At 38.3% G+C, this 25,851-nt stretch overlaps 2 protein-coding genes across 3 annotated transcripts in view; both read right to left on the bottom strand.

Moving 5' to 3' along the window:
* The window catches only part of LOC121387038, a 38,758-nt gene extending 22,988 nt beyond the window's left edge, over window positions 1–15,770 (bottom strand). For both annotated transcript variants that reach the window (XM_041518045.1, XM_041518046.1), the window contains exons 1-5: window positions 15,632–15,770; window positions 9,673–9,823; window positions 7,343–7,401; window positions 4,075–4,265; window positions 2,043–2,150 (exon numbers count right to left, since the gene is read on the bottom strand). In XM_041518045.1, the coding sequence (XP_041373979.1) occupies window positions 2,043–2,150; window positions 4,075–4,265; window positions 7,343–7,401; window positions 9,673–9,723 (409 nt within the window). In that variant the 5' untranslated portion in view covers window positions 9,724–9,823; window positions 15,632–15,770. The remainder of the gene's footprint in view (window positions 1–2,042; window positions 2,151–4,074; window positions 4,266–7,342; window positions 7,402–9,672; window positions 9,824–15,631) is intronic.
* Window positions 15,771–19,886: 4,116 nt separating this feature from the next.
* On the bottom strand, window positions 19,887–22,775 carry LOC121387340. The gene is made up of 3 exons (XM_041518387.1): window positions 22,494–22,775; window positions 21,413–21,694; window positions 19,887–20,147 (listed from the first exon to the last, which is right to left on the bottom strand). Exons 1-3 carry the CDS (start codon window positions 22,569–22,571, stop codon window positions 19,890–19,892), a joined length of 618 nt encoding a protein of 205 aa, XP_041374321.1. The 5' UTR covers window positions 22,572–22,775; the 3' UTR covers window positions 19,887–19,889.
* Between the last annotated feature and the right edge of the window lie 3,076 nt (window positions 22,776–25,851).

Below are 25,851 nucleotides of genomic sequence, written 5' to 3'. Positions count from 1 at the left end.
CAAGTTTTCAAATACTATAGTCTATACCAAACCCTCACCGTATCCCATGCTATCTTTTTGATCCAGAGGTCATAAGTTTTCAAATACTATAGTGTAAACCAAACCCTCACCTTACCGCATGCTATCTTTTTGATCCAGAGGTCACAAGTTTTCAAATACTATAGTCTATACCAAACCCTCACCGTATCCCATGCTATCTTTTTGATCCAGAGGTCATAATTTTTCAAATACTATAGTCTATACCAAACCCTCACCGTACCGCCTGCTATCGGTTTTTTTCAATAACAGCAGGCCATATTTTACTTCGTATTTCGAGCCCCGAATTACTAAAAAAACCTAATATCTAACACCATTAAAGCACGGGCGGGATTTAGCTCAGTTGGTTGAGTACTCGCTTGAGGTGCTTGCATCACAGGATCAAACCACCTCAGTGGAATCATTCAGCTGACAGGATTTTTTCTTGTTCCAACTGGACAAAGGCCATAGTATGCGCCTTCAAGTCTGTGAGAAAGTGCACATAAAAGATCCCTTGCTGCATTAGGGAAAATGTAGCGGGATTCCTCTGATGACTACGAGTCATAATTACCAAATGTTTGACAGCCAATAGCCGATGATTAATTAATCAATGTGCTCTAGTGGTGTCGTTAAACAAAACAAACAAACCACTAGAGCACACTGATTTGTTAATCATCGGCTATTGGATGTCAAACATTTGGGAATTTTGACAGCCCTAGAGAGGAAACCTGTTACATTTTTTCATTAGTAGCAAGGGATCTTTTATATACATTATCCCACAGACAGAACAGCACATACCACAGCTTTTGGTATTTTACATCGTGGAGCACAGGATGGAACGAGAAATAGCCCAATAGGCCGACTGACGGGGATCGATCCCAGACTGACTGTGCATCAAGTGGGCGCTTTACCATTGCAGGGCTAGCTCTAGCACTAGCAAATAGCGAATTTCAAAAAACTTTGCAAATTTTATTTTAATTTGGCGAAATAATTTCATGATATAATTGATTTTTTTTTTAGAAAATAAGTGGGGTTTTTTAAGTTTGCTAGATAATTTGGTGAAATGTTCAGCGGACCCAGAGCTAGTCCTGCCATTGGGCTAGGTCCCGTCGCGTAATGTAAGAACACTGCATGACTTACAATCAGGTCGCGTAATGTAAGAACACTGCATGACTTACAATCAGGTCGCGTAATGTAAGAACACTGCATGACTTACAATCAGGTCGCGTAATGTAAGAACACTGCATGACTTACAATCAGGTCGCGTAATGTAAGAACACCGCATGACTTACAATCAGGTCGCGTAATGTAAGAACACCGCATGACTTACAATCAGGTCGCGTAATGTAAGAACACTGCATGACTTATAATCAGGTCGCGTAATGTAAGAACACTGCATGACTTACAATCAGGTCGCATAATGTAACAACACTGCATGACTTACAATCAGGTCGCGTAATGTAACAACACTGCATGACTTACAATCAGGTCGCGTAATGTAACAACACTGCATGACTTACAATCAGGTCGTGTGATGTAAGAACACTGCATGACTTACAATCAGGTCGCGTAATGTAAGAACACTGCATGACTTACAATCAGGCCGCGTAATGTAAGAACATAAGAACACTGCATGACTTACAATCAGGTCGCGTAATGTAACAACACCGCATGACTTACAATCAGGTCGTGTGATGTAAGAACACTGCATGACTTACAATCAGGTCGCGTCGCGTAATGTAAGAACACTGCATGACTTACAATCAGGTCGCGTAATGTAAGAACACTGCATGACTTACAATCAGGTCGCGTAATGTAACAACACTGCATGACTTACAATCAGGTCGCGTGATGTAAGAACACTGCATGACTTACAATCAGGTCGCGTGATGTAACAACACTGCATGACTTACAATCAGGTCGTGTGATGTAAGAACACTGCATGACTTACAATCAGGTCGCGTAATGTAAGAACACTGCATGACTTACAATCAGGCCGCGTAATGTAAGAACACTGCATGACTTACAATCAGGTTCCTTAATCTGGAAGTCAACTCTCGATGTCAGGCCAGCTGGCTGCAATTCATCAACCTTTCCATAACACGGGGATGATAACATCTTGCTACGACCACCTGCTTTAAACAAAAGAAAAAAAATAGAGAGAGAGAATAACTAGAGAAAGACTAGTTAATTATGTAGGATATCAGCTTTATCCTGTGAAAGTAAGAATGAAAAATTCTGCAAGGCTCTTCCGAGTGAAATTTCTCATTCGGCCTGAACAGGATAAAGCCAATATCCTACGTCATTAACTAGTTATTCTCTTTATCTTGCAGATCATAAAAAGCTATTATTTCTGTTATTTCAGCTACTTTGTACGATGACTTAGAGGTAAAATAAAATGAGTGATTTTGTAATGTAGCTATGCCTGTGATATCACATGAGTGACGTCAAAAGTCATATCCTGCTACTATGCATATATGACTGTGCTTTATCCGTCACTATAATATGTCAACAGAAAAGGTGGTTGCAGGATATTTTTTTTTATATATGTGTATTTCTCCAAAAACATCTTGGTATATATTAAACCAAGTCTGTTCCTTTACCACTGGTCCTGCCACCCCACCAACCCTCACCCCCCCCTGCTACTTATTTTCCCTCAAGTAATTAATTCTGCACCTGTATAATTGTTTTGCATTACAATACTACATTACATTCATGTTATATGCTCATCACCTACCGCCACCGTAACAAGCATTTTGAAGGAAGGAAGGAAATTGTTTTATTTAACGACACACTCAACACATTTTATTTATGGTTATATGGCATCAGATATATAGTTAAGGACCACACAGATATAAAGACAGGAAACCCACTGTCGCCACATCATGGGCTACTCTTTTCGATTAGCAGCAAGGGATCTGTTATATGCACCATCCCACAGACAGGACAGTACATACCACAGCCTTTGTTACACCAGCTGTTACACTGGCTGGAATGAGAAATAGCCCAATGGGCCCACCTACAGGGATCAATCCTAAACCCATTGCGCATCAAGCGAGCGCTTTAAGCATTTTGAAAGTTCTGCTAAAGCAATATATGTTCAAGGGCCATAACTCTGTGAAAAATGGGTAAATTGCCAAGAAAGTCAAACTTGATCTGTAACAGTACATGGTAAACTATACACAAAAGTTCAACTCAATACCTTGACACAACGAAAAAAACAATTTAAAGTTATAATTTCTTCTTCTTCATAACCCAAAGTCAAAAATCAGTGTAACTTTGTAACTCAACATGATAGAGCTATGAACTATATGTGGGACAGACAGACGGATGGATGGAGACAAAACCTATAATCCCCTCTGGTTGGACCGGTAGGAGACTAATAATATTACCGTATTGTATGCACCCCACCTCCCCCAAGGCTACCTGTGGTACTCGCCAAATTAGCCAATTGCAATTGGTAAAAAAAAAATGTAATTTGTTAAAATAATTGTATGTATTAATTGATATTTTGTTGGAAAATAACTGGTTTTCTGCAATTTTTTGAAGTTTAGTTTTTTGTACCATAGTTTTTAAACACTACAGCATTTTTTTTTTACTATTAGTCATTTATGGTAACTGAAATCATACTTTACTTATATTTTATTTTTTAGATTATCCATTTCCGTACATTCGAAGTGTTTTTGGTCATCCTGGTGTTTTTAATATCACAAAATGCATTTCATCTTATTTTTTAAAACACGTGCGTCTGAAAGCTAACAGTTATGGAGTCAAGTTTTAGTCTATTTTTAGAGGGTATTTCACTATTTAAAAGTCCAAATGTGTTACAGGTTTGTAGATTAACTAAATTTAGTGTTAATTCTTATAGGCTGAAACTAGGGTCTGTCTCTTTAATAAATAATTTGGCACACAGAGCTAGCTCAGAGGTAAAGATAAAGCATTCACATGATATGCAATTGGTCCATATAACCGTAAATAAAATGTGTTGAGTGCATCATCAAATAAAACATTTCCTTTCTCCCAAACCCTTTTAAAAATCCACGTTCTTCACCAGCTGACCTTTCTTTCTGTCTAGCAAGTGGTACAGCAGCTCAGAACACCGGTCAATTCCGCCGCGACTGGCCGAAGTGACCCGGTCACTTTCAGACTCCTCGGAATACAGACTGTAACAAGATTTAGTCTTGGATGTCGCCGTCGCCTTCACGGCTTTACGGTCTCGCTTGTCCTTCATACTCGTTGTACTGCCGCTTCTAGGAAGGGAAGGAAAGGAACGTTAGTTCAGTTAAATGAGAAAGTTATCCAAGTGTTCTGTGCTACCGAACATAGGACTCTTCTCGAAAAACTATAGAGGCACAGAAAATTAGTAAGTATTCTTGCAATCATATCTGTTCACGGTAACAATGTTCAGGCGACTGAAAATTGAGAGAGAGAGAGAGAGAGAGAGAGAGAGAGAGAGAGAGAGAGAGAGAGAGAGAGAGAGAGAGAGAGAGAGAGAGAGAGAGAGAGAGAGAGAGAGAGAGAGACAGAGAAAGAGGTTTCGTTCACGCATAGCTCGCATAAGTACAGTTTGCATAACACATTTTTCATTCGGACATTGAATATATGAAATCATTTACAAGTTCATGATGGGTTATGTACAAATTTCAGACTTAAGAAATTTGTTTTTGTGTAACCCATGAATAGTTTACCCAAATTTTTATTCTCAGAGGGCTGATGTTAGTTTCTTTTGTTTAATGACACCACTAGAGCCCATTGATTTATTAATTATCAGTAATTCTGACATACAGTCTTAGAGAGGAAATCCGCTACTTTGTTCCATTAGTAGCAACAGATCTTTTATATGAACATATTGATCAAATAATCATTGGTCATTGGATGTCAAACATTTCATAATTGTAACATAGTAAGGGATTTTTTTTAATGCACCTTCCAACACAGGACAGCACACACCACAACCATTGATATACCAGTCATCAGAATGGGACATTGGTTAAGTTGTGGGAAAACAGCGACTGTGTTCCTTTGCACAGCTAATTACAGGTTACAGCTGGTGAGGTTGTGTATTGTATAATTACAGACTTAATATAGGCTTTGTCCATTGGTCAGGGCTTGTTGGTTGTTTTATTGTTACACTATGTACTGTATAATTAGACTTACAAACCTTAATATAGGCTTTGCCCACTGGTCAGGGCTTGTTAGTTGTTTTATTGTTACACTATGTACTGTATAATTACAGACTTACAGACCGTAATATAGGCTTTGCCCATTGGTCAGGGCTTGTTGGTTGTTTTATTGTTACACTATGTACTGTATAATTAGACTTACAAACCTTAATATAGGCTTTGCCCACTGGTCAGGGCTTGTTGGTTGTTTTATTGTTACACTATGTACTGTATAATTAGACTTACAAACCTTAATATAGGCTTTGCCCATTGGTCAGGGCTTGTTAGTTGTTTTATTGTTACACTATGTACTGTATAATTAGACTTACAGACTGTAATATAGGCTTTGCCCACTGGTCAGGGCTTGTTAGTTGTTTTATTGTTACACTATGTACTGTATAATTACAGATTTACAGACCGTAATATAGGCTTTGCCCACTGGTCAGGGCTTGTTAGTTGTTTTATTGTTACACTATGTACTGTATAATTAGACTTACAGACCGTAATATAGGCTTTGCCCATTGGTCAGGGCTTGTTGGTTGTTTTATTGTTACACTATGTACTGTATAATTACAGACTTACAGACCGTAATATAGGCTTTGCCCATTGGTCAGGGCTTGTTGGTTGTTTTATTGTTACACTATGTACTGTATAATTAGACTTACAAACCTTAATATAGGCTTTGCCCATTGGTCAGGGCTTGTTAGTTGTTTTATTGTTACACTATGTACTGTATAATTAGACTTACAAACCTTAATATAGGCTTTGCCCACTGGTCAGGGCTGTTGGTTGTTTTATTGTTACACTATGTACTGTATAATTAGACTTACAGACCGTAATATAGGCTTTGCCCATTGGTCAGGGCTTGTTGGTTGTTTTATTGTTACACTATGTACTGTATAATTAGACTTACAAACCTTAATATAGGCTTTGCCCACTGGTCAGGGCTTGTTGGTTGTTTTATTGTTACACTATGTACTGTATAATTAGACTTACAGACCGTAATATAGGCTTTGCCCACTGGTCAGGGCTTGTTGGTTGTTTTATTGTTAAGATTATGTACTGTATTATGATCACAGATTTACAGAAACAAACTATGGATTGTTAGTTGGCTTTAGTGTTACACTATGTACTGTATTATGATCACAGATTTACAGAAACAAACTATGGATTGTTAGTTGGCTTTAGTGTTACACTATGTACTGTATTATGATCACAGATTTACAGAAACAAACTATGGATTGTTAGTTGGCTTTAGTGTTACACTATGTACTGTATTATGATCACAGATTTACAGAAACAAACTATGGATTGTTAGTTGGCTTTAGCTTTGTTACACTATGTACTGTATTATGATCACAGATTTACAGAAACAAACTATGGATTGTTAGTTGGCTTTATTGTTACACTATGTACTGTATTATGATCACAGATTTACAGAAACAAACTATGGATTGTTAGTTGGCTTTATTGTTACACTATGTACTGTATTATGATCACAGATTTACAGAAACAAACTATGGATTGTTAGTTGGCTTTATTGTTACACTATGTACTGTATTATGATCACAGATTTACAGAAACAAACTATGGATTGTTAGTTGGCTTTATTGTTACACTATGTACTGTATTATGATCACAGATTTACAGAAACAAACTATGGATTGTTAGTTGGCTTTATTGTTACACTATGTACTGTATTATGATCACAGATTTACAGAAACAAACTATGGATTGTTAGTTGGCTTTAGTGTTACACTATGCACTGTATTATGATCACAGATTTACAGAAACAAACTATGGATTGTTAGTTGGCTTTAGTGTTAGGTTGTGGAACAACATTTAGCCTAGTGGAAAAGTGTCTGCTTGATGCGTGGTCAGTCTAGGTTCAACTCCCGTCGGTGGGCCCCACTGGGCCATTTCTCGTTCCAACCAGTGCATCACGACTGGCGTATTAAAGGTCGTGGTATGTCTGATGGTGCATATATAAGAGACCTTGCTACTAATTTTTTTTTAAATGTAGCAGGTTTCCTCTGATGACTATGTGAGAATTACCAAATGTTTGACATCCAGTAGCCAATGATTAATTAATCAACGTGCTCTAGTGGTGTCGTGAAACAAAACAAACTTTGTTAGTTTGTGTACTGTACCATGGCACAAAATACCTTTTAGCAATCTTTGGTTTAGCTCCAGTCTCCCCAACTAGTGACTTTGACTTGGATAGCTGTGAAAAGATAAAAACACACCCTGTACAGCCAAGTCACGTAACGTACACCAATATAAACAATTTCATAACATCATCACCCCTACCATCCAACAAACCCAATATTTGAAGCAGAAGAAAAAAATGAACATTTATAAATTTACATAGGAAATGTTTGTCATTTTTTTGTGAATTTATCAACATATAACACAAAGTCACAAATTGTGTAAAATTGTGAATTTATATCGCATAGTAATTTTTATAACTACAACCAGTACAGCTTATTTAATTATTGTTACAAATACACATAAATCAATTTCTACCATTCGTTTCATGACCTGCATGTAAAGTAAAGTTTGTTTTATTTAACGACGCCGCAAGAGCACATTGATTTTTTATCTTATCATCGGCTATTGGACGTCAAACATATGGTCATTCTGACACTGTTTTTAGAGGAAACCCGCTGTCGCCACATAGGCTACTCTTTTTACGACAGGCAGCAAGGGATCTTTTATTTGCGCTTCCCACAGGCAGGATAGCACAAACCATGGCCTTTGTTGAACCAGTTATGAATCACTGGTCGGTGCAAGTGGTTTACACCTACCCATTGAGCCTTGCGGAGCACTCACTCAGGGTTTGGAGTCGGTATCTCGATTAAAAATCCCATGCCTCGACTGGGATCCGAACCCAGTACCTACCAGCCTGTAGACCGATGGCCTGCCACGACGCCACCGAGGCCGGTGACCTGCATGTATGTTACCGGTGTTTTTTCCAGAGAGTAAAACAGGCACGGCGCCATACACAAATTGTTTTGTAGATATGTTTTTTTAAAGTTAACATTTTGACAAAGTTAATTACACTTAACATTATTGTATGATTTTGTAAATCTATATGAAAAAAATGTGAAAAACTTAGTTTTTACCAGAATATTTTTTAATTTATTGCTTCGTCAATCAAAGTTTGGGGCTTGATTTTGTTTATTTGCCACGTGATGTTGATCACGTACCAAGTATTTTTGTCATTAAATATGTTAAACAATAATATATTGTTCTATAGGCTGGCGGACATGTAGAAATTTTGGCGGGCTAGTCAATTTTAGTTGGTTCTGGTCCGGCGGGCTAGTGAAATATTTTCCATTTCTGCACCCCTGAGACAATTCATGGGATGCATCACAGTCCCCCAAAATTAGGTTTGTGATAGACTTGTACAGTATATATATCAAAGTAAGGGGTTTATTTCTCAAATTTGACTTGATGCCCATAGCCGTGCAATGTTCGAGATCAAACATTGTTGGCAGTATCCCAGTTGGATACTAAAATTTCAAAATCTGGTATCCCACCTGATAATTTAGTATCCCATTTAAATGAAATTCATAAATAACATCGTAACAATCTTGGACGACACTGTTCTCGTTCCCAGTCTAATGCTACACCGCAATCAAAATCGCGAAATTCGTGAAATTTTCGCAATCAAACAGAATCGGCAAAAAGATTTGCTGCATCTATTTTTGCATAATACTGACATAAATTAATATTTAGCAGTAATCTATAAGTGTTTTTGACATTACTAATGATAAACCTACCTGTATCAATTTTTTGCAGATGTGAAATCAATATCTCAAATAAAATTTGAAGGGAGGAAACTTCCCAACAAAAACAATAGCGACTTAGCGGTTCCCAGTCCACTGCTATGCCGCTATTGCTCCAGTGTAGCATTAGACTGGGTACAAGTAAGGGGAAATACTGTTACTTTACTTCAACAGTAAATTACGACTTTCATTGTTTCAGCGAAAAAAAAAACACGCATGTTTAAAAAAAAAAAAAAAAAAAACATTATATGGTATCCCGATGGGATACTGGGTTGAAGTCTGGTATCCAAACTTAAATTCTAGTATCGCCGGGATATCGGGATACCATTAATGTCGAACACTGCCGTGACTCAGAATTTCCTTTCTTTTACAATAAATTTGGAATTTTCAGTTTACTTTTAAAAGCATGTTATTAAACCAGGTTAAACAAATTTTTAAACAACACAGTAACAAACAGAAAATGTGAATTATTTACATTATCAGAGAAGGAAAAAGAAGGGATTTACAGTCATGTGACCGGAAACAGAAAGGAGAATTCATTGGAAGAATTTTAGGCTATCCCACTGGAAGTTCGGACCAGACTACTATCCTATGGGGAATATACATTTGTTTGAGGTCAGGTGAAGTAGAAATGAAAATATGCACTAAAACCCTGAAGGTTATGTCCATTTTTTTTTAAAACACACTTAAATTTAAATCCTTACCTTTGGTTTTCCAGTAGGAGCTGTAGCATTCTTCTTAGCCTTGCCTGACATGATGGACAGCTTGAATGGCCGACACTAGATTAAACACAGCACTTGGAAAGGGCAAGTCAGAGCAGCATGCCCGGACCATAGAGCCCAGTTACACCTCCATCTAGAAAAAAACAAAACAAGTTAAAGTTTGGTTTTCTTTAATGACACCACTAGACCACATTCATTTATTAACCATGGGCTATTAGGTATCAAACATGCAGTAATTTTGACATATAGTCTTAGAGAGAAAACTCGCTATATTTTGTTCAGTGGTAGCAAGGAATCTTTTATAAATTATATGCACCATCCCAGACAGGATAGCACATACCACAACCTTTGATATACTAGTCGTATTGCCCATGACAAAATGTTGGAACAAGAAAACAAAACCCCCACAATAACGCTACTTCCTGACAACTGTCCTCTCACCTACAAATTCAAATTCTGCAGACAGGATAGCACATACCACAACCTTTGATATACTAGTCGTATTGCCCATGACAAAATGTTGGAACAAGAAAACAAAACCCCCACAATAACGCTACTTCCTGACAACTGTCCTCTCACCTACAAATTCAAATTCTGCAGACAGGATAGCACATACCACAACCTTTGATATACTAGTCGTATTGCCCATGACAAAATGTTGGAACAAGAAAACAAAAACCCCACAATAATGCTACTTCCTGACAACTGTCCTCTCACCTACAAATTCAAATTCTGCAGACAGGATAGCACATACCACAACCTTTGATATACTAGTCGTATTGCCCATGACAAAATGTTGGAACAAGAAAACAAAAACCCCACAATAATGCTACTTCCTGACAACTGTCCTCTCACCTACAAATTCAAATTCTGATTTTATTAAATTCATTTTCTTGCAACCAGTGGATTTGAAGAATTTGAAATCTCATTATGCGCCAAAATACACAGCAAATTTTATTTTTGTCCACAAAATAAGGTCAAAAAGAAAATTTGCTGTGTATTTTGGCATAATGAGATTTCAAATTCTTCAAATCCACTGGTCCCCGAACTTAAGAATTTGTCATCCACAGTACCGTATTTAAAAAACCATTGCCGTGGGTTAAACGATGCACAGATATCAAATTTAAAAAGATGACTTTCTAGCAAATAAATATGACTGAAAGGTTATTTTGTTGCATGTAGACATATTTCAAATTTTTATGTTAAATACTTGCAGATAAAGTACACCAGGTATATTAATTTTGCTGTTGTTGAATAGTTTTACCAACATCAGTAATGTTTATCCAGATGCACAAAAGTGCCATCAGTGATGCCTCTAACCCACAGCAATTACATCTCAACAGCAGACTAATACAAATAATTGTATGTAATTCAGTGGCCAGATAGACAGGGCTCCTATGGGGCATGGAATTTTCTTTGGGTCACGGGTTATCTATTCGTAGTCATTTATGACAATCAACAACATGGCCCGTTGTTTTGACGCCTACTTACAACTAACGCCTTTTATGATCAAGACTATTTGCCGCCAGCTGAAGTCTAACCTAAACCATAATGCAATTGCAGTTTATTTCCTTCTAGCCTACCTATGCAAATTGTCAGATTATTGTTTACAAAATGAATATCTATTATTATGTTAAAGCAGAGTTCGACAAATCCGCTAGCCTGACGCCCGTGGCTAGTGGTTTTTAAGTTCGGGCTAGTGAGAAATGCAAAACCACTAGCCCACAGGGCTAGTGGTTTCCCACCCCCTCTACTTATCGCTCGATCGTGTTTTTGTTTTTTCTCTCGGCTGAAATTTCGTTTAATAAATTTGATTGTGACATTTGTCATAGAATAATATCAACTTTCCACTTGAACTAGGTCTGCAAACTGCAGTGCTATCTCTACATCGTCACTTAGAGCATGATTGTTTACTTTTCCCTTTCGTTTCTGGACAGGAAATAATGACATGCGGGTTTTGATTGGTTGGACACGTCATGGGTAGTTATCTCGCACATTTTAGGCTAACTTGGAAATCACCAATCGCGACGACAGGTAACCTCATCAATAAACCCCAGTCATGCTTTATTCAGTGTTTGTTTTATTTACCTATTGTTTTCTAATTTAACACTTCGCTTACATTGGTTTCGGCAACCAGGAAAACAATTAATTTAAATAAAACAGTTACTTTAATGGTAACCGCACATGCAATGACTCGGCTTGGGCTATTACGTTTGGATAAGTCTCACAGCTGCCAATACAAGATAATACCTTTTTGTTGTTCGTCAATTAACAACGGATTAGATGTCGCCGTTCTATTCTTTTGATATCGGTCTGACATGGGATAATGCCCTGTATTTGAGCAATTGGCAGTACCGTTCCTGGCGACATGAATAGTAGGCCCAAGCATAACCCACTACCAAATACACGTATGAACTGTCGTTCATTTAACTTTAATTGTTTTGATAGTGGTTTTGATAAGCCTTCATTTTTTGAGATTAGGACAATAACGATGGATCACACTGACAAAAACCAAATACATGTACAACACGACAAAACTAATAAACATAATTTAAGTTTGTTTCATTTTAAACTCCTTACAAAAATTAGATTGTTGTAATTGATCAAGAATTTGGGAATGGGCTACCAAACCCACTACAAAAATTTGTTACTGTAAAGAAATGTATAAATTGACGAATGTTTTCGTGTTAAAAATATGAATCTTTCTTACAAATCGTGATAACACTTGGCAATCCCCTGTCTGGTTAGATAATTGGCTTACGGCATTTACAAGCTTATTGTCATCAATTATTGTTTTGGAATAAACCAAATTCTTCAAAATGACTCCTATTGAAGCGTTACAGCAAATTTTAAGTAGTAAAATATGCAATATTAATCTTCAAATGTAGGGTAAGTATGGTACCATATTTTCCTTTTAGTTTTCAAATGCAGGTAATATGGATTTCCCCCCCCCATACGACACTTCATTCTGTCACATATTAATGTTGTAGTTTTGAATATTTCCTCCAGATTCTGTTGATTTAAACTATAAACTTTATTGTTCATTAAGGGCTATTATCTAATCTTAATAAGTGTATATTTCACAATAGGCCTAAATGCTCATGATTTACAAAACCCCTCCCTAAAACAACATGTTAAAATAAAAATAAATGATTTTTTTTTCTCTTTTTAAAATTGTTTTTTTTTAAAGTTATGGGGCTAACAATTTTTACTGAGGGCTACTAGATTTTATAACCTGGTAGCCCAGAGGGCTACCACTGAAAAAACCTACGGTCAAGGCCTGGGCAAAACCTTTTTCACTCTTTGAGCAATAACTCCAGATGCAATTTTATAATCTACATTTAATAAAGTAATGGGTCTCCACTTTTTTATTAACCTTCCGTCTCTAGCCTCTTTTAGAATGCAGGTTATAATACCTTGCCTCTGAAAATCGGAAAACCTACCAGAATTATATGCAAAATTGATAGAACGCCAGAGGAAAATACCAATTTCTTCTCAAAAATATTTATAAAATTCTACTAAATTCATCTGATCCTGGACTTTTTCCATTTTTCATCTGTTTAATTACGTCTGTACATTCATTAAAAAATATAGTAGTTCCTTCACACAAGTCCCTTTCATTTTCTGCCAATTTTACATTAATATTTGTGAAGTTATTTATTTTTTCTTATAATCCTTTATTATAATTACTAGTGTATAACTTTTTTTTATAGAAATTTGATGTTGCTTTTAATATTTCAGAATTTAACGTATGTTTTCTTTAGTATAGGTTCTCCTTTCTAAATTCAGAAAATATTCCAAACTTTTCTCTCCCTCTTCATACCATTTTGCTTTACATCTAAATATAATGCCTTTTATTTTTTCACTCCGTAATGTTTCCAATTCTATTTTCTTTTCCTGTAATATTTTAGCTTCTTTATTAGTTAATGTTTGGGATATTGATTCTATTTTAAGTATATCTTTTTCAAGATTTTTTTCTTGCTTTGTTTTGTTTTGTCTTGTTGAATATGAAATAGTTTCGCTTCTTATTCACATTTTTTAAATTTCGTAAAGTAGTTGGTCATTTATAGAAAATTTAATGTCTTTATGATCATCTCCTGAAATTTGGTATTCCTCAATAGATTGTTTTATAATTTGTTTAATAAGCTTGTATGTACTAGTATATGTAAGCGTACATGATTAATAAAGGTCAGCAGTAACATTACTTTAACATTTGGTGACAGGCACATTATAATTTATGACAGGTCATTTTGACAGGCACTGCCAAACAATTATTTCATTCCTTCAGCTGAAAGTGAAAGTTGAAAACCAGTGATGTGTTCTGAAGGGAATGTGCTCAAGAAACAATGTAACTGGTTTTCATTGAATCCTAAACAAAACCACTAATTTTTTGTGACTAGGGTCATTCCATGTCAGATCACCCAATGGGTTAAACCCTACCCTCTCCAATTTCAATGAAATTTGGTATATACGGTTATATTGGTCAAAAACCCTGAAATTCCAAGTTTCAGCTTAATCGGACCAACAGTTTCCGAGTTATGGCCTTTTCAGGGACTGGCATGTATAAATCTCAGATGAAGATTCACAAACAACTGTGGTCATCAACCATGCCTGCTGTTAGCGGAATGCGCCGGAACTGGAAAACGGTAAGGGGACATATCTCTACCTAATTTTCCTCACTAATTTCTAATAGACGCTATTATGTAAGCATTTGATAAATTAAGAATTGTAATAAGCATTGGGTGCCGAATTACGGGGTTACATTTTTTTCAGATGGATGTGATTAAACGTAGCACACGACAACAAATCGGATATTGAGTGCGCGAACCGTGCACGAGAAAACAAACCGAACCAAAATGATAACGGTCACGTGGTATACCAACGTCTGTGGCGTTTACACAGGAAGATTCCCTCTAAAAATAGATTGGACCTCGCTTGCTTAACGGTTTTTTCTCGAGTGCGCGCGGCATTTTAAGAAATACAAAAAATGCATTTCATGGTTTTACAAACATCAGGATTACCAGGATTACCAAAAAGCACTTCATGAATGGTAATGTGTATTCTAAATAATAAAATGTAAGTAAAGTGCAATTTTATTTGTGAAAAAATGGGTTTAATAGCGAAAAACAACGGCGTAATGGTTAATAACTAGCCGTAACTAGGGCGTGTCCCTTTAAGAGTACCATTTTCTAGGCATCATGGCAAAGGCGCATTGATTTTTTATCTTATCGGTTATTGGACGTCAGACATATGGTCATTCTGAAACTGTTTTTTAGAGGAAACCCGCTGTTGCCACATAGGCTACTCTTTTACGACAGGCAGCAAGGGATCTTTTATTTGCACTTCCCACAGGCATGATAGCACAAACCATGGCCTTTGCTGAACCAGTTATGGATCACTGGTCGGTGCAAGTGGTTTACACCTACCCATCGAGTCTTGCAGAACACTCACTCAGGGTTTGGAGTCAGTATCTGGATTAAAAATCCCACGCCTCGACTGGGATCTGAACCCAGTACCTACCAGCCTGTAGACCAATGGCCTAACCACCGAGGCCAGTCTGCACCGTCCATGTCAGGATTCATACACATCAAATGGGTTTATACACTATACACTTCAAATGGGTTTCATTTTCCAGGACTATTTTGGTTCATTTCCCAGGACTTTTTTTTTACATATGAGACATCAAAACAAACATTATTATTAAATTATTTGTTTCGTTATTGTTGGCCAATGTTGTCATTGTGCAAGGACACTGTCATTTAATACAAACAATATAATATATTAATTTTTAAACACCGACAACAGCAACAGAAATTTGGAAAATTCAGCAGAATCATGAATACTAGAATCCGAGAATGGCAGAAATCTAGTTTTTTGCTCTGGAACTTGTGAAAAAAAAAAAAAAAACGTGCATTGGTAGGGCAACACAAAATATGCTTACCTGTTTGGTAAACTAGATTAAAAGTCAACATTGAATAACGAAATGCATGTACAAAATACCACAAAAGTTATATTAATCGCCTCGTGCCAACTGTTACTGCCAACAAAAAAAATGAGAACTTCGCTGTGGCATGTAAGGGAGATCACTCTGTTTCCTTAATCTCTTTTTCGTTTTTGTTTTTATCGGCGGTTTGGAAACTGCTTTCCTAATTTAGACAGTTAAAGTTTGTTTTGTTCAACAACACCACTAGAGCACTATCATCGGCTATTGGATGTCATTTTGACACAGTCATAGAGTGTAAAACCGCTATATTTTTCATTTTCACCACAATGAACGCCTTTTTTTTCAAACTATGGAATTTACTAGAATGTATTTATTTAATAGCCGATAGATTTGTCATTTTCACACACAAATAGTATTTATTTGCTATTTCCAAAACACTTTTACTTTTCCTCTTACGTCAAACCAAACTGAAATTATTTACAAAAAAATAATATTTTAATACAAATTAGAATGATAGGAAGGAAATGTTTTATTTAACGACGCACTCAACACATTTTATTTACGGTTATATGGCGTCAGACATATGGTTAAGGACCACACAGATATTGAGAGAGGAAACCCGCTTCCGCCACTTCATGGGCTACTCATTTCGATTAGCAGCAAGGGATCTTTTATATGCACCATCCCATAGACAGGATAGCACATGACATACCACGGCCTTTGGTGTACCAGTCGTGGTGCACTGGCTGGAGCGAGAAATAGCGCAATAGGCCCACTGGCGGGGATCGATCCCAAACCGACCGCGCATCAATGATAGGTGCTGACGGGTTTCTTCATGTAATGTGTGTATTAGTGATTGATACATGTAACAGTGAGTGAAATGTGTGAATCCCGTGTAAATGTTCTAGCGTACACCTTTCACTAATGTGTTTTATAGGCCTATGGTACATAACTGTTTAGTTTACCTTGAATTAATTAATGTTTTTATCAGTTTACTAGGATTTCCCGTATTTAATATGTTAAGTTGTGATGTTTTTCGCCAACGATTGGGGCGAATTGGTCAAATCCACAATTACATTTTTATTAATATCAGCAGGCCCATGGATTTCTTTATGTACCTTTGCCTGCCCAAGGAAAACATACCCTGAAAAGGACAACCCCTGTTGTCCAGCTCTTTCTCCCAGGGTATTGGTTTAAACAAACACACCCACTAAATGTGGCCGGACTACACCCATTTTACACCAAAAAAAAACCCACAACTTTTCATGCATGGGCCGGAATTACCACAAATAAGTCTTCAATGTCAACAAGTTACACATGTTTATAAACTACATGCTCTCCCCTGTCACTTCAGTCAAATAGTTGCCACTTCATAGCTGTCTGCCATGAACTAATCACAGTCAAACAGCAGACTACTTGAGCGGACAAATTTCCGGACAACCAAATAGGAAGATAACTGATCTGAGGCCAATCGTCCGTGCGGGTGTTTCGACCAATCATTATCGTTTATTATGTAGTGGTTACTGTTTTATTCTCACGTCAGTGGCGAATCCAGAAAATACATTATCAAGCAATGATATGAGGCGGAATGCCAAGGGAACTTTGGGGGAGGTTTGGAGGGGATCGTAAAAAAAACCAGAAAATTAATATATAATAAAATTATAACTGTCGCACAAATTGGAGGTGGGGGTGGGGTGCTGGTGCTCGTTTTGCACTTGCCAACGCGGACGGTCCCCTCTCCCACCCACCCCAACCCTAAGGCGTATAGTCTTAGAGAGGAAACCCACTACATTGTCTATTAATAGCAAGGGATCTTTTATGTGTACCATCCCACAGAGAGGATGGCACATACCAGGCCTTTGAAATACCAGTTGTGGTGCACTGGCTGGAACGTTAACTCAGTGGGCCCACCGCTCGTCCTCTGCCGTTAATAAAGCTGGTCTGACCCACGGCACTAACGACCGCCGGTAGTAGGGGTGTATAGTAGGTGGTTACAAGTGCCTCTTAATAATGCCAGAAGTAACTAATGATCACTGATGGAGAATGGTAGATGTGTGGCACAGATAGCCACAAGAGACAAGCACGTGTTGGAGACAAGGGCTGGGATGTGGAGGTGGACAGCGAAAGAAGTTGAAAGATAGGAGGAGTTGCCAGATCAGTCAGAAATGAGACGGAATTCAAAGGAGAGAAAGGAAAGGGGCAGTGGGATAAAAAAAAAAAAAACACCCAACAACAACAAACAAACAAACAAACACAAACAAACAAACAAACAAACAAACAAACAAACAAACCACTTTAACATTGTCTTTATCATTAAAATGTGTTTCTTGTAAACTGATAATATATAATTTTTCTTTACTCGGCCAAACAGGTGTTCCACAAAAATGGAAGGAAAGAAGGAAATGTTTTATTTAACGACGCACTCAACACATTTTATTTACGGTTATATGGCGTTGGACATATGGTTAAGGACAACATATATATTAAAGGAGGAAACCCGCTGTCGCCACTTCATGAGCTTCTTTTCGATTAGAAGCAAGGGATATTTTATATGCACCATCCCACAGAAAGAATAGCACATACTACGGCCTTTGATATACCAGTCGTGGTGCACTGGCTGTAACGAGAAATAGCCCAATGGGCCTACTGACGGGATCGATCCCAGATCGACCGCGCATCAAGCAAGCGCTGTACCATTGAGCTATGTACCGCCTCCACACACAAATGCAAGTCCAATTATTAATTGTAGTTAAGAGAGAGTGTAATGTAACACTTTGTATTAATATACAGCAATTTTTAAATTGCACGGTGCCAATGACGCTCTCAGTGAGGTGTTACGTGAACAGCACATAACCGTACATATTTTTGTGTTCTTTCTCTTAAATAATAATATTCTAACTTAATCGCCCAAAAGTAGATATCTTTGATCTAATGTTTCAAGAGGGAATACCCCCCCCCACACACACACACACACACTTCCACACCCACCCTCTCCGCCGCCACAATGTCAAATTCCTTCCGACGCCCTTGATTTGCCTGGGACAGAATCGATGGATGTAGCTATGAAGCTCATTCTGAGGGTTTGTTTTTAGTGATTACTTCAGTGCAGGGGCGGATCCAGGAATTTTAGCAGGGGGGGGCTTCAAAGGCTCAACTCTCTGGTCACGAGCAGGGGGGTCCAGACCCCCTCGACCCCCCCCCCCCCTGGATCCGCGTCTGCAGTGACTTCAATGACTTCATTGCCTCATACTCCTGATGGAAGGATTCTTTCGATGAAATATTCATGTGTATAACTATAATGTTTAAGCAAATATTGCAAATGTCTAACACAAACGATGACTTATTTGGTCAAATGTATTTTATGCAAAAAATGGGTAGTCAGTCTGTTCAACATAGAACTGTTACGTCTTGTGAGTTATATTACTCCAGTACAAACTTGTATAAATTATGTCTCTTATAGTAGGTTCCAATGGTATTCAGCTCTTAAGGTCTCACTACACAATTCACTTCCGAGTGAAATGGTGAAGAATTAAAACAATATGTATGTTTAATGGTAAACATTCTGTTTGTATTTTGAACATGCTATTTTGTAATATTGTGCATTGACCTTTTGGGACATGAGTGTATAGCGTAAGAGACAGCCGGAGTGAATCGGTTAATGTACCACCTGTTCGGACCGGTACTACAGACAGATGCGGTCATATAGCAAAAAACTGAGACGGAAATGTTCTAAATTTTGGAGTGAAAATAAATGCTTATATAATGTATATTCGCAATGGTAAATGTTGTTAGTGCCAACGAGAATCCGTTCTATTGGCAATCTTAATTTGAAGTTGGGCAATTTAACATGGGTTTCAATGGCAGATGACATGTGTGTAGTGAGACCTAATATGATGTTCACAATCCAAGTTATTGTTGAAAAACGAGTGTAAACGGTAGCAATTTTGAAATCGAAGATGACCGCCAAAGTCCACCCCTTCAAGAAGTAAAATGTCATCATGACTTTTCTTGCTCTTTGTGATGCATAGAAGGTATCTAAAGCATTTATAGCCCACGGGATGCAACACGCCCCTTAAATAACATATAAAGTGACGTGATATCCGAAGAGTGCTATATTGTTGAACGCCCCCATAAACGGATATTGATGTGAATAAAATACACTTTTCTACGAGAGTGTTTTATTTATTTTATTCATATTCATGTTTCACAATGAGTTTTCTTAAATTATTAGAACACCGTCGTGTATTTACACTGTTCACACGTTCATGGTTTGGCTGTTGCCACCGTTACCGCCGTTACCGCCGTCACCGCCATTAAAGCCTCGATCTGACAGATTTCCGCCATTTCCACCACTGGGAGTGCCATTTCCGTTTCCGCCTATATCTCCACCGCCAACACCCATGTCCATCCCAGCGCCGCCCAATACGCCGCCTAGTCCGTTAATCTGCGCCGCCATCGCCTTCACGTGTTTTACGTAGGTTTTAGCACTGGCACACAAAGTGTTTACTAGGCCCTGATGTAAAAAAAAAAAGAAACAAAAAGCATGAATATGAATGAATATGAATGACAAAACCATATTCCGTGATCAAAATAGTATTTCTGCACAAAGCAGAGTCGAAAGGGCGTTTTAGGCATGGGTGATTGCTTCCATGGGCCACTCTCCTGTACCGCCTGTAGGAGGACTGTCACTCCCAAGACTAGCTTAGAAGTATCCCCAACTTGCACAGATAAACTAGGTCAAAACTATATATATATATATATATATATATATATGTATATGTCTATGTCTATGTCTATGTGTATATATAACTATATATAACTATATATATAACTATAACTATATATATATATATATATATATATATATATATATATTGTACATCAGAGGCGGATCTAGGGGGCCCCAAGGGTCCCCCCCCCCCCTAAATTTGGCGATAGTAATAATTTTATTATATATTAATTATCTTCTTTTTTTTTTACCATTCCCCTCCAAACCTCCCCCCTCCCAAAGTTCCTTTTGCATTCCACCTCATGTCACTGCGCCCCCCCCCCCAAATGGATTTTCTGGATCCGCCGCTGTACATTGTACAAATGTATATGACATCAGATCAAATTTTCCTAATTCAAACTATTGTTCTTATTTGTCGATGACACTAACGTATAAAAGTTTGTATAGCTTACTGATGTACATCAAGCATTACTCATTGATATGATCATATTCGCCCTGCAGCTCCCGTGTTTCAAGTGGTAGAGCGAGGCAGTATACTATCAATTCGCTGCGTGATCGTATACATTTGGTAATTTTGACATATCGTCTTAGAGAAAAAAATCCGCTACATTATCCCCAAAAACAGGAGAGCACATACTACGACCTTTGATATACCAGAAGTTGTGCACTGGCTAGAGCGAGAAATTGCCAAAATGGGCACACCGATGGTCTTCTTCTTCCAACCAGTACACCACAACTGGACAAAGGCCGTGATATGTGCTTTCCTGTCTGTGGGAAAGTGCATATAAAAGATCCCTTGCTGCATTGTGAAAAATGTAGCGGGTTTCCCCTGATGATTAGAGTCAAAATTAGAAAATGTTTGACATCCAATAGCCGATGATTAATTAATCAATGTGTACTAAGGGTGTCGTTAAACAAAACAAACTTTACTTTCTTCTTTTTATACGTATTTTCGTGCTTATATCCAACCCAGTATCTACCAGCCTTATGTCCGACGGCTTAACCATGGCACTACCGAGGCCTGTCTTTAACTATTAACAACGTCTTACTTTAAAGAACATCTTCTTGGCTTCCGCGCTGGTTTTGGGTTTGGGCAGAACACCACTCCACGGGTTTGGCCAATCAGATTCAAGATCGGCGCCAAAGTCGAAGAGACTGTCCGTCCCATTGGCTGGTTTCGTCCCCTTTGGCGCCAGGTACTTATGCATGCTGTTGATGGTGTCCTTGGACTTGCAGAACTTCACCAGACCAAAGATCGTCTCAAAGATGTACTTCATCTTCTTGTCCTCGAAGTGCTTCATGAGAAGTCCGAACTGGTAGTCCTTCACTTTCTGTGGAAGTAATAAATAATCACCGTTACTAGGCGCTATGTAATGAGAATATATCGGACGGATATGCAGGGGAAGCTGCGAGGTCGGTGGTCTAAAAGCTCTCTATTCAATGCGATTTTTCTTTTTGTAATACATGTTTCGTATCAGGGTCACGCGACCCCTCCCTCCTCTAGAAACTTAGCTCGCAAGTCTTGATCCGATCGGAAATTTGTTTACATGCTCATATACCACAGGGGTTTCGACATGCATTAGAAATTGTAAGAACTGGGCTGCATATGTGGAATCTCCACTTTATGAACTTAGATTTACAGAAGCCTGGGATAATGTAAGAACTGGGCTGCATGTGTGGAATCTCTACTTTATGATCTTGGATTTATAGAAGCCTGGGATAATGTAAGAACTGGGCTGCATGTGTGGAATCTCTACTTTATGAACTTGGATTTATAGAAGCCTGGGATAATGTAAGAACTGGGCTGCATGTGTGGAATCTCTACTTTATGATCTTGGATTTATAGAAGCCTGGGATAATGAGGATATATCATATTTATCTCCCAAAGTAATCAAACAACGCCTTACAGATCAATACTTACAAAGTACTTGATTGATGATTAAAATGACGCTATAATTCTGCAAGAGGGTAGGATCCACTCATTATATATATATAATTAATTGGCGTCACTCCTTTGTGTAGAGTACGGGAGGTCAAGCCTACAACCCAGCCCATAACACTTTACGCCAATTGGACACACATTCACTGGGGGGCGTGGGGTGTGTAATTTCTATTGACATGACGTCATACCTCAGCGCGGAGTTTGATGAGGGCGTTCCACTTCATCATGTCGGCCACTCTCTTGTGCTGCTCCTTGTGGAAGTCCATCAGCTTCTGGAACTGTTGGAACTTCCTTTTCTCGTTCTCCTTCTCCTGTTATAAGAGTGGAGCAATTTCAAAGAGGCTCTATCATACATATTTGCATAATGATTTCTCCTTAAACCCATCCTCTATCCATTGGGATCTCTACGAGTACTCGAGCATAGGCACTTGATGACAGAATAATTTAATTATTCACAATATAACCCCCCCCCCCCCCCCAAAAAAAAAAAACTCTAAGGCATGCACTAGCCTACATACAAACCCCTAAAAATATTGCTATGTTCAAAGAGAAAGAAAAAAAGAACAAAGATAATAATATTTACAATAATTATTAGAAAGCTTGTTTTATTTCCATAAATTATCGTCCTAACCACTAACACGTAGCCTATATTGGTACAAGCCTTTTCCCAACACTGAACGCAAAAATATAAATTTTAAAACAGACTAGAAATAATTAAAAAATAATTAATTATACTTTTTAAATCTCTAAACTGGTTTATAAAGATGCTATGAAATATCAAATGTAGATATTATACAAAGTGTCATTGGGAAATGGTTTTAACTTTATTATCCTGTCATCAAGTACCTATGTACTCGAGTACTCGGGCACGGGTCGAGTCTAGCAAGACTCGAGTCCGTTCACAATACTCGAGTACCCGTGAAAGAAATAAGATAGGATAACATATTAATGTACCTATATCCTATTACAGTTCAAGCACCGTGCAAGGAGGAGCATTCTAATTTCATTATATTTGTATACGTCATTTTGCGATATGCTTGCAACCGGTTACATTACACATGGGCGTACATAGGGGGGTTCGATGGGTTCGACCGAACCCCCCCCCCCCCCCCCCCCCGAAATCGCTTTTTTTTTAAATTTAATATATCTGACATTGATATCTGACATTATTATATTTACTCAACATAGAAATATATGCCCAATATCTCTGCAATCTATTTTGGAAGCCCCCTTTTCAAAACTCAATATAGAAATATATGCCCAATATATCTGCAATCTATTTTGGAAGCCCCCTTTTCAAAATCCTATGTACGCCCATGTAACAGGGCTATGAGAAGATGTGCAATGCAATACAATGGCATGAACTGACATCTATGTTCAGTGCTGGAATTAAGATACATAATACTACTTCACTTTATTCCTTAGTCTCATTATCATCTAGTGTAAGTGTTGGATACTCGGGTCGGGGTCTCGTGTAGGCCCTACTATCCATACACCTTTCTTCCTTCCTTCCATTCTTTTTCTTCCATCATCCATCCTTTCTACCTTCCATCCATTCATCTATAAATGCATCCTGCGTTCCACCCTTTTATCCATCTTTCCATGCATGCATCAATTCATGCGTTCGTCTATCATCTATTTTTATACGTTCCATCTATTCCATCTATTCTTCCCTCTATCTCTCTCATTCCATCCATCCAATCATCCGTTTATTCTACCTTTTATCTATCCATCCATCCATCCATCCATCCATTCATCCATCAGTCTATCCTTCCATCGATCCATTGTAGGTCAGTGACTTTTATGCTGAAAACATTGTCAGTCTTTTCGTTAGTCCATTCATCCACTCATCCATGTATTCACACCTGCCTGCCTCCATCACTTCATTTCTCCATCGTCAATCCGTCCTTCCATCCATCCGTTCATTTCTTCATCCATCCATACCTTACCTCCCCATACTTCCAGCTAGCCATTCGGCTTTTACGCTCACTCTCTCCATCCATCCATGCATTCCTCCCTCACCTTCTCTCCATCCATCCAATTCTTACACTGACCTAGAGCCATTCCTGAACCGCCTTTCTCTTCTGTTACTTCGCCCACAGCGTACTCTCTCTCTCTCTCTCTCTCTCTCTCTCTCTCTCTCTCTCTCTCTCTCTCTCTCTCTCTCTCTCTCTCTCTCTCTCTCTCTCCATCCATTTCTTACTCTCACCTGAAGCCATTCCTGAACCGCCTCTCTCTCCTTCTGTTCCTTCGCCCACAGGAATCTGTGATAATTGTTGTGTTCCTCCATAGCCTTGTGTTCGACCATGTGCTCGTGGAGGTTGTGGTGGAAGTACGGCTCGTGCACATCGTGGTGAAGGTCAAGGCCGTGGTGAAGGTCAAGGTCGTGGTGAAGGTTAAGGCCGTGGTGATAGTACGGTTCATCATGGTGGTGCCAGGGTTTATTAAAACCAGAGACCGCTGAAGAATCTGTGAAGAAAATTTGTATCAAAATCGTATTGCTGTAAAGAAGGATTCAAAGGGTACAGTAAAAAAGATTCACTTGATTTCCTATCTAGACAAACTGACAGTTTAAAATGCTTAAGTGGATATTGTTTAATGAAACGACTAGAGCACACTGATTAATTAATAATCAGCTATTAGATCTGAATAACAAAATAGATAACGTAATAGATGGTCAGGGGTCATACATCTGCCTGCTCAATGCAGGGTCGAATGGGCATTTGGCAAAATTGGTAACTGTGACATATAGTCTTTCGTTGAAGTTAACGACACCACTAGAGCACTTTAGCTGTTGGATGTCAAACCTTTAATAATTCTGACTTATAGTCTTGAGGTAAAGTTTATTTTGTTTAACGACACCACTAGAGCACGTCGATTAATTAATCATCGGCTATTGGATGTTAAACATTTGGTAATTCTGACATATATATAGTATTGAGTTAAACGTTTGTTTAACGACACCATTAGAACACACTGATTATTCACACAATCAGCGGTTATTGGATGTCAAACACTTAATAATTCTTACGTGTAGTCTTGAGTTATACATTTGTTTAACGACAACAGTAGAGCACATTGATTAATAAACCATCGGCCATTGGATGTCGTACTCACGAGTCTTTGATTAACGAGACTAACCTTCACCCTGCTTGTCGTCCTTGAGGTGAAGGACGTTGTGTGCAATCGCTAGCGGTGACCTGTCGGAAGAAGGCATACCTTGCGCATGCGCCATCATGTGCTGTTTGGCGAGCCACATTCTTCCGGCTGGAGAGTTGACGAGGTTGTCCCAGTCGGCCATTGCGGTCGACGCAACACACAGCATCAGCAACAACGTGCACTCCATGGCGACTGAAACATGAGATAAAACCGCAATACATGATCAGGGCCGTATATCGGCACAATGCAGAGACGAATGGGCCCTTGGTAAAATAGTGGATGATTCCATGAAACTATCACACGCTGTCAAATGCCATGCGAATCGCTGCAGTAGGTTCGAATCCTACCAATGGAGACTTTGTGTTTTTAAATAGTATATGCACCATC

The sequence above is a fragment of the Gigantopelta aegis genome, chromosome 13 (genome assembly GCF_016097555.1).
Source record: "Gigantopelta aegis isolate Gae_Host chromosome 13, Gae_host_genome, whole genome shotgun sequence".
NCBI lineage: Eukaryota > Metazoa > Mollusca > Gastropoda > Neomphalida > Peltospiridae > Gigantopelta > Gigantopelta aegis.
The sequence above is the reverse complement of the archived record's forward strand: the minus strand, read 5'-3'. Positions and strand labels throughout refer to the sequence as shown.